Source organism: Neophocaena asiaeorientalis, unplaced genomic scaffold (assembly GCF_003031525.2).
Source record: "Neophocaena asiaeorientalis asiaeorientalis breed wild unplaced genomic scaffold, Neophocaena_asiaeorientalis_V1.1 scaffold534, whole genome shotgun sequence".
In the NCBI taxonomy this organism is placed as follows: domain Eukaryota; kingdom Metazoa; phylum Chordata; class Mammalia; order Artiodactyla; family Phocoenidae; genus Neophocaena; species Neophocaena asiaeorientalis.
Genome location: NW_020172826.1, coordinates 1,821,496 through 1,832,182, shown reverse-complemented (window position 1 = coordinate 1,832,182; position 10,687 = coordinate 1,821,496). Strand labels below are relative to the sequence as shown.

Here is a 10,687-nt window from a genome sequence, read left to right as displayed (position 1 = left end):
GATCATCTCAATAGATACAGAAAAAGCTTTTGACAAAATTCAACACCCACTTATGATAAAAGCTCTCCAGACAGTGGGCATAGAGGGAACCTACCTCAACATAATAAAAGCCATATACAACAAACCCACAGCAAACATCATTCTCAATGGTGAAAAACTGAAAGCATTTCCTCTAAGATCAGGAACAAGACAAGTATGTCTACTCTCACCACTATTGTTCAACATAGTTTTGGAAGTCCTAGCCACGGCCATCAGAGAAGAAAAAGAAATAAAAGAAATACAAATTGGAAAAGAAGTGAAACTGTCACTGTTTGCAGATGACATGATACTATACACACAGAATCCTAAAGATTCCACCAGAAAACTACTAGAGCTAATCAATGAATCTGGTAAAGTTGCAAGATACAAAATTAATGCACAGAAATCTCTTGCATTCCTATACACTAATGATGAAAAATCTGAGAGAGAAATTATGGAAACACTCCCATTTACCACTGCAACAAAAAGAATAAAATACCTAGGAATAAACCTACCTAGGGACACAAAATACCTCTATGCAGAAAACTATAAGACACTGATGAAAGAAATTAAAGATGATACCAACAGATGGAGAGATATACCATGTTCTTGGATTGGAAGAATCAATACTGTGAAGATGACTATACTACCCAAAGCAATCTACAGATTCAATGCAATCCCTATCAAATTACCAACAGCATTTTTTTTTTACAGAACTAGAACAAAAAAATCTTAAAATTTGTATGGAGACCCACAAGACCCCAAATAGCCAAAGCAGTCCTGAGGGAAAAAAACGGAGCTGGAGGAATCAGAGTCCCTGACTTCAGACTGTATTACAAAGCTACAGTAATCAAGACAATATGGTAGGGAAGAGATATGGGAACATATGTATATGTTTAACAGATTCACTTTGTTATAAAGCAGAAACTAACACACCACTGTAAAGCAATTATACCCCAATAAAGATGTTAAAAAAAAAAAAAAAAAGACAATATGGTACCGGCACAAAAACAGAAATATAGATCAACAGAACGGGACAGAAACCTGAGATAAACCCACATACCTATGGTCAACTAATCTATGACAAAGGAGGCAAGGATATACAATGGAGAAAAGACAGTCTCTTCAATAAGTGGTGCTGGGAAAACTGGACAGCTATGTGTAAAAGAATGAAATTAGAACACTTGCTAACACCATACACAAAAATAAACTCAAAATGTATTAGAGACCTACATGTAAGACCGGACACTACAAAACTCTTAGAGGAAAACACAGGAAGAACACTCTGACATAATTCACAGCAAGATCTTTTTTGATCCACCTCCTAGAGTAATGGAAATAAAAACAAAAATAAACAAATGGGACCTAATGAAACTTAAAGGCTTTTGCAAAGCCAAGGAAACTACAAGCAAGACGAAAAGACAACCTACAGAATGGGAGAAAAGATTTGCAAACGAATCAACGGACATTAAAGGATTAATCTCCAAAATATATAAGCAGTTCATGCAGCTCAATATTAAAGAAACAAACAACCCAATCCAAAAATGGACAGAAGACCTAAATAGACATTTCTCCAAAGAAGACATACAGATGGCCAAGAAGCACATGAAAAGCTGCTCAACGTCACTGATTATTAGAGAAATGCAAATCAAAACTACAATGAGGTATCACCTCACACCAGTTAGAATGGGCATCATTAGAAAATCACAGACAACAAATGCTGGAGAGGTGTGGAGAAAAGGGAACCCTCCTCTCACACTGTTGGTGGGAATGTAAAATGATACAGCCACTATGAGAACAGTATGGAGGTTCCTTAAAAAATTAAAAATATAATTACCGTATGACCCAGCAATCCCACTACTGGACATATACCCAGAGAAAACCATAATTCAAAAAGACACATGCACCCCAATGTTCACTGCAGCACTATTTACAATAGCCAGGTCATGGAAGCAACCTAAATGCCCATCAACAGACGAATGGATAAAGAAGATTTGGTACGTATAAACAATGGAATATTACTCAGCCATAAAAAGGAAAAAAAATTGGGTCATTTGTAAAGATGTGGATGGATCTAGAGACTGTCATACAGAGTGAAGTCAGAAAAATAAATATCGTATATTAACGCATATATGTGGAAGCTAGAGAAATGGTACAGATCAACCGGTTTGCAGGGCAGAAATAGAGACACAGATGTAGAGAAAAAACATATGGACACCAAGGGGGGAAAGCAGCAGTGGGGGTGGGGGTGATGGGATGAATTGGGAGATTGGGATTGACATATATACACTAATATGTATAAAATAGATAACTAATAAGAACCTGCTGTATAAAAAATGAATAAAATTCAGAAATTCAAAAAAAAAAGAACTGGAGAAAAAATAATTCCAAAAATGGCCAGCTATTTGCTATAGCTACAAGTTTTACAGATCATGAGTGTGGTAGATGCATTCAACGTACTTTTTAATGCTTCCTTCACGAGTGACATGGAAAAGGTATATTGGGATGAGGCTTAGAATACTAAGAAATATAAGCATGTCAAATTTACACAGCTCATGATTCTTCAATTTCATAAACTTTAATTGGCTTAAAGTCAGTCCTCCTATCATAACTCCTCCCAAATTTTCAGGAATGCCAGGAAATATTGCTTGTATTCCACTAAATCTTCTCAGTGCTATGGTAACAAGTACATTTTAGCATGATGCAAGCAGTCAGAATGTTATTTGGTTAACAACTCAAAAGATTTAACATGTGAATAATCATCAAAGTATCTTTTACAGTGGAGCTCAGTGATACCACAGTACCAAATGCATTAATGTTAGGCTCCCTAAACATATGAACTCAAGTCAAAACCAAATACCCTGGGAACTTCCCTGGCGGTCCAGGGGGCATGGGTTCAATCCCTGGTCAGGGAACTAAGATCCCACATGCCATGCAGTGTTGCCAAAAAGAACCACTAAATGCCCCAAAGGAAACCCAGGAAGAACTACTATAAGGAAGAAAAGAGAAAAATAGAGTTTAAAGATAGCTAATGACCAAAAGATATACCTAAGGTAAAAGGTGAAATCTCAAGTGATTTGTCTACTGACCATCAGCCAGTTTAGACTTTTTAAATGTTAAAAAAAGCGTAGGAATTTGCACTATTATTTGTCCTTGGGACAATACCAAGGACAAATAATTGCTTTCTATGTCTTTTACAGACCAAGAGTAAAAGCCCTGGCCCTAACTGTCACTGAAAGTTTCAACCCAAGTATTCTAAATCAAACAGTCTCCTTTCCCAAGTTGTAAAAGCATAACCACTTCTTCCTGTGAAAAATTTTCAGCATATTTGTTCATCATATATACTTATGGCTTACATATTTATTCATCCTGCTGCAATTCCATTAATCAAAAAAGTTAGGTAAAACCCAAAATACTGATTTAGGCAGTATTAGGTAAAACATGCTAGAAAACTTAAAAGATATGGCAACCCCATCCCTTCTGAGAATGGACACATGTGAGGGGGGAAAATCAGTGGCAGGGAAAATTATCCTATATCACAGTATTCTAACTTGCTATCATGGTTATGTCTTGATACTACAATAGCAGTGAGGACCAAAACCAATTTCATTTGTAATGTCCCTACCCAGGAATCTGAACGTGTAGCAGGCAATCAAATATTTATTTATGGTCAGTAACATCTTAAACCTTGAGTCCCTTAAAAAAAGGAAAATAAAAACATTCAGTAAAACTTTCAACATTCCATCTATGTTGAATGAGAAAAATTAAACATTTCTTAAGGAATGTCATCAACTTCTAGTTCTCAACTTGAACAGAGCTGTTCCATCTTTAACAGATTCATAACCAATACTAAAATTTTCTAATCAATTACTAATTACAACTAGAGAAGCTGCCTTACTAAGTTTGATTTATGTACTAACACACAAAAGGGAAAATACAATAAAGTGTGTTGATGTTCTCATATACAAAAGGCAAACAATTTGAAAGGGAGTGTTAATTTATAGAGAATGTTGAAGTACTGCTCTACTAGCCTATTTTTTTAAAAGATCAGTTATATATGCAAACACCTTTTTTTCTATCTTAAATCTACTGGGTTGTCCCTTTTAACTCAAAAATAGCTCTGGTTTAATAAACACAGCTCTAAATAACTTAAAGGAATAAAACACTTTATTTTAAAAATTCAATTACGCTTCAGATGAAAGCTGCCCCTTTACTGAACACCCACAAGTTCCAAGCATTGTACAAAACATTAAAACATTTGTTCATACTCTTTTAGAGCAAAACTGCCTCTTCTGCCACACTCGTTTTTGCATGATGTTGACATTTTAGCTCCACTGTCATAAAATGACCAGCTCTTCAAGACTTGATCATGAAACGAGTTTCTGATCCATAGATGTAAATCATGAGGTTAATGCCGAAGTCAACTGGTGAAGTTTCTCTGTCAACTGTTACACTTAATGTCCCCTTCCTGATTAAGAGAAAATGAAAGTATTAAGGGTACAGAAAAATGAATATTTAATAATACTATTACCCAAGACTTAAGTCTAAAATCAGCATTAGTTCTTGTAAGGTTTAGCAAAAGTATTTTACCAAATTTAACTGTCATTTGTATTACACTTTTTTGTTTTTCAAATTAATAATACAGCAAAGTAAAGTAGAAGTAGGTGAAAAAATTCAAAAGGAAAAGTGATATAAAATGAAACTATCTATTAGGCTAAAGCAAAGAACACCACGGTGTTCTCTATGTACTTGCTGGCAAACAGAAATAAAAGTTGGTAGACATTACCACTTCTAGAAATTCAGTCATTTAAAGTTTTTTTTCCACTCACCTCTAAAACCACCACCCCCTCTTCCTCCTCTGAAACCTCCACCTCCACTTCCTCTTCCACCTCTAAAACCACCTAAAAATAAAGGAAACATTCATTAACTGTAACTTATCATATTTTGATAAGCCTGTAAATATCAATATAATTCTTGCAATAGTAATGAATATATATTCACATATTTGACCTTACAGAAAATTTTAAGATAAAAATGGAGAAACTGTCCAGCAGCAGGCTAAAATCCTAGGTTACAACTTTTTAAACAAGCTTTCTGTTTTAATAAATTAGAAAAGCTTGTTACTTTAAAGGTCAATTTAGCCCTACCATTAAATGCATGAGTACCTCAACTTTTGCTTATTATATATACTTTTTAAATTGTTTTTATCCTAAGAACAAAGGGTAGCAGGTATGGGTGGTTTAGCTCTGGGGATACTACCATAAATACAATGTTTAAAGTCAATGGAGCTGCAAACAGATCAACACTGATGGTCACATGCTGATGAGCCTTGAAATTTAAAATTTTTAAAGCATTTTTTTCTATTATCCAACACGTTTGGCTTCCTATTGCAGTTTCTATTTTTACTCATTTTGGGGGCTAACTTTGTAAAGAATGATGAAATATAAAAAGAGAAATTATAAAATGAGGAAACACACACATACTTCCAAAATACTGATATAAAAAAATTAAGATTTTAAGAAAACATAGTTGTGAATGCTTTAAAATGTCATATACGAGACTGAATATAGAACGGAAGTGAGGGGATCTCCATTCATCAAATTCTTAAAGGGGTACTCCCAAAAATACTTAAAGATATATGTTAATACCTCTTAAGAGATTATCTCCCAGCTATTTGGACCCCAAAAAGGTACATTTAAGGAGTGAAGTGATAATTACATTGAGAGGCAAAAGTGAGAACAGGATTCTCTGTTTTCTGACCCTGTCCCAGAAGCTGTCCAACCCCGCTGTGCAGCTCCTCTTCCTCATCTCTTTGGCTCTGCCCATCACCCAGTCACCCACCCACCACACAATTTGCAGATCTAAGCACAGCCAACGCTGTATCCCACCTCATCCCCAGCCCTGCTCATCATCCAACTGCCCACAATGATGAATGTACCCAAGCTGTGGGGAAACACATATATCAAAATACTGAAATCAAAGCAATGAACTTATTGTAATAGTCTTTGGCATGACATCAGAAGATACGGGTTTTATTTCTGAGCTGCCAATTGTGTGATTAGAGCAAATTAACTTCTGTAAGCCTGCATTTCCTCATCCATAAAAAAAGGATATCACCCACCTTCACAAGGTTTTGCTAAATATTAAAAGAATATACTTGGATGTTAAAAGAATATATGACCAGCTCTTGGCATATAATCACCACTCAATGATGTTAACTAAAAATTTTAAATTCAATTAAGATAATACTATACTTTACAGAAACTTAGCATTACTACTATGGTAATGTGCCAAGATTGGAAGCAGCTTTCTTAAAAAAGACAAATAAGCATAAGGGAGGTCCGCCTCTATACAAAACTAAATTGTGCTATACAAGTTGGCCGCGGCTTTGAAATCTCATTAGAAATCTCCCCCGCAGGTAACTTACCACCCCTCGCACCTCTGCCACCTCCGCCTCTTCCTCCGCCTCTTCCTCCTCCTCGACCTCCCCTGCCACCGCCTCTGGGAGGCCCCTTCTCACCCGGAGGTCGAGGTAGAAACCTCTGCAACGGCAGCAGCTTATATGGGTCTATATAAAACTGCAAGTGTAACAGAAATAATTAGTGTGATGTACTTCACACTCATTATGTCCAAAACTGAATTCATTATCTTCCCCTAATTCCCTTCTTCTCCAGTATTGCCCATTTCAGTGAATGGTGACACCATCCACAAAGCTGTTGCAATCAGACATCTGAAAGACGGTGATATTTTTTACTTCAATTTCAACAGCTAACCAATTACCAAGACCTATCGATTCTACTTCCTATATCTCTCATAAAACCATCCACTTTTCTCCATTTCCACTCTTTCAGGACTAAAGCAACAGCATCCAACCTGGCCCCTTCACACACAGTACTAACCTCTTTCCAGGGTGCTCTTTTATTTTTCTAACACTCTCTTTTAAGTATAAATTTAACCGTATATATCCTGATAGTTAAAAACAAAATGAAGACTAAAGTCTAAATCCTTTCCCATGACCTGAAGGCCTTAAGTAATCTAGCCCCTGCCTACCTTGCTAGTCATTACTTCACAACTTTCCCCACCCCTCCTAAATGTTCTGTGTCCAAGCTCTACCTCTGCCTTTTTCAGATCCTTAAGGTGGCTTTACTGTCAGACTTGCACACGCTGTTTTCCTTACTTGAAATGCACTTCCTCCTCCTCTGTGACTAGAGCAGTGGTTCCCAAGTGCTAACCTAACCTTCATCAAAGTCATCCAGAAGTTTCCTTTTAAAAACTGAATCCTCGTCCCTACCTAACACCTACTCAGTCAAACTTCTAGAAGTGGGACTTAGAAATACATCTACTTAAAAGCTCCCCCAGGTAATTCTGACGTGCAACCAGGTTTGGGAGTCACCTGTGGTCAACTTTCAGGTCTCTGCTTCAAACTCACATTCTCAGAAAGCCAATGCACTAAATTTGGTCTCACTACTAACATTCCCATACCCACATGTATTACTCCTTTACAGCATATATTATAATGTTATTGAAATATCTGTGAAATCATTTAATATCTGATATCTCCTAAATAATATAAGCTTTATAACTTCACATTATACTTAGAATGAAAGCTTTTCAACAAGATTTGTACATAAAATAAAAAATATACTCCAGCAGTTACAGAATTGCTAATATGACCACAGATTACTTTCTGAAAACCTAAATTAAACACATTACTTTTAAAGATTAGTAAGTTCAATGTCTAAAGTACAGAACATCTCAGTTTAAGAGCTTCACTAGTGATACACTGGGGAAGTCTCAAGTGCCTTAAGTAAAACTGTCCTAAGGTAGATCATTCGTTTATAAAACCAAGGATCTAGGTATCATAAACTTGACTCACCTTCTGCAGTTTTTTAAAGGAAGATGCCTTCATGTTCTCTGACAATTTAACTGAAAAATACTATTAATTTTATTAAGGAATAAGCAATTAATATCAAAGATAATCTTCTGAATTCACGTGTAATTTTTAAAATAACAAGGTCAGAATATACAGAAATATTTAGGAAAAGTAAGAAATGAGCCTCCAAACAGAAGTGAAATTTTAATTTTTGTTTTAAAACTTCCAATTCCACCATCCTATTGCAGTGGCATCATCACATCCAAAGCAAAGTACCTCAACCCTGTGGCCCTGCTCCAAGTGGCAATCATTTCTAAAACCTTCCAAAAAGGAAGTCACACTTCTAAGGCCTATCTTTTCAATATATGTGAAAATACATCCCCCCTCTTGATTCTCCTTTATGGTCCCATCTTAGCAATACTCCATCCACTTTAATGAAGCAGCAAGTTTAGTTTAATCAATACTTAACCCCAGAAAAAACAAACAGTAACCTTTTAATGAGACAGCTACATCTTCCAATTAAGAAGGATACAAAATCTCTAAGTTGTCCAAATATTTCATCCACCTTTCCAATTTGTTCTTTGTTTTCTAAATAAACTGGAGCATTGAAATAAGGCACCTTATTTTCATCTGTGGTACATTTACAAACTATGTCATCCTCACAGGGGTGCAGGAACTCTCCTAATACTGAAATAGGACATGAAAATGTTAAAATATAAAACAATTTCAAATGATATTGACCAACCTCTTCTGGAAGCTTTCCTCTTGGCTGCCTGGGATTTCACCATATCTGTTCTGAGGCAGAAAAGCCTTCCTGGGTTAGTATACCAACTCCACAAAATACTAGCTATGTGACCTGGGGTACGGGTCTCACCTTCTCTGGGCTTCAGTGTCTTCATCTTTCATGTAGGGCTAACAACAGTACTGACACCTAACGTATAGTATTGTGAAGATCAAGTGCAATAATAAATGTCAAGTGCTTAGAAAATGCCTGGCATACTGAGACCGCTCAATCTACAATAACAGTTATTTTACTATAATAACTATTATTATTTGATTAAACAACACTACGCCTCATTCTATTGTCTCTTCCTTCTCCCCATCCCTAAGTCTAAGTCAGTCTTTGTTGTTCTCTAGCCCTTTCTTTTTTTCTCCCCTTTCCTAAGTTCCTACTACCACCTCTTCACCAATGACTCTTCAATCTTTTCCAAGGAAGTCTGGAATCTCAAAATAACTACCTATATATCTGACTCACAGTCACCCAAACACCATTTTGCATACTGATCCACCCTACTCTTTATATTAGACTCTGTTCATCCTTTCTCTTCTTTGATGTAGGCTTCTACCGTCAAATCTGTCTCACTTTCCATGACTTCCATCCTACCTTTTTGATAATTACTCCAAAACTCCTCTAATTAGGTCTTTTTCTTGACTCCCCCCAGTAGTTTCCCTTCTGAGCAAGTTTTTTTACTCACTTCACTTAGTTATGGGTAGCAATTAAAAGCATGGGCTTTGGGGTCAAGAAACCTGGCTTTGTATCTCAAATACATCACTTACTGATCACTTCTCACTATGACCCGAAAAAAGAAACTTAACGCTGAATCAGTTTTCTTATCTGTAAAATAGGGACAGTAGGGGTAAACGCACAATATTACGTAGTTGTATCTCCCTTTCAGCCCAAACCCAAATTCCATCTCCACGATGCATTCTAACTGTCCTTCAGCTTTCTTATCTCCCCCTTACTTCTACAGCACGATTATACGTCACTTTACAGCCTCTCCAGAGGCTTGACTCCCCGATCAAGTAGCAACCTCCGTAGGAGAGAGAGCTGCTGGATCTATCTTTCAGCACCTGACTCCCAGTCAAACTTACTAATAACACAAACCCACAACCTCCGGCCCCCGACCCCACTCCACCCTCGCCACCCGGTGGGCCAAGCTTTGAAGCCTACTTACAAACTACTTGCTCTGGAGGTCCGTGGTCCTGGCCTCTGTTAAAACCTCCGCGGCCGCCCCCTCGTCCAAATCCTCCTCTGCCGCCGCCGCCGCCTCTGAAATTGCCGCCGCCTCCACCTCGGAAGTGGTGGTTGCTGCTGCCGCCGCGACCGAAGCCGCCACCTCGACTAAAGCCTCCGCGACCTCCCCCACGAAAAGACATGCTCGCTCCCACCTGGTTAGAAAAGCAGGGCGTGCCTTTCAGTCACTGTGGCCTCTGGGGACACCTCCGAACCCCTCTGAGCCTCAGTCAGAAACCACAGAAGTAGACAACAATAATAATAGCAACCCTGCCACCTCACCCATGGCCAGGCGGCCAGCGACGAGCCCGAAGAGTGAGCGTCCCCTCCCCATAGCCCTGTGAGCGCTGACTATCCACTCACCAGCCCCGTCACCCCTGGTGAGTACTTCCTCCCCCAGCCGGCAGCAAGGTCTTCAGACGCATTCCCCCCCTCCCTCCGCTGGGTTCCACCTCCAGCATCCTCAGACCGCTCTGCCCCTCCCGCCACTCACCGGCGCCACGTGCACCTCAGGCCCGGAGGCTCACACCCTCCCGCCCGGTACTTCCGCCGCACACGAGCCTCTTCGGCCACCGTACCGACACAAAACGGAGGTGGGGAGGGAACCAAATAGAAACTCGAATAACTGGTTCAGAAAGCCAGCCAGTCACCCGCGGAATCAGGGACGCTGTCACCTGCCCGAAAAAACCTTCAGCGATGGAAGGGTATCAATAATATCTAACGTCAACCGCTACTTTACGACAGTTAGGTCTAGTTGCCTACGGAGAGCGGAGGAAGTGACG

The 10,687-nt window shown here is 38.6% G+C and overlaps 1 protein-coding gene across 1 annotated transcript; it reads right to left on the bottom strand.

Moving 5' to 3' along the window:
• Positions 1 to 4,163: 4,163 nt before the first annotated feature.
• GAR1 (GAR1 ribonucleoprotein) lies at positions 4,164 to 10,687 on the bottom strand. The gene is made up of 7 exons (XM_024741902.1): positions 10,399 to 10,687; positions 9,847 to 10,060; positions 8,424 to 8,578; positions 7,895 to 7,954; positions 6,446 to 6,596; positions 4,848 to 4,919; positions 4,164 to 4,486 (listed from the first exon to the last, which is right to left on the bottom strand). Exons 2-7 carry the CDS (start codon positions 10,046 to 10,048, stop codon positions 4,473 to 4,475), a joined length of 654 nt encoding a protein of 217 aa, XP_024597670.1. The 5' UTR covers positions 10,049 to 10,060; positions 10,399 to 10,687; the 3' UTR covers positions 4,164 to 4,472.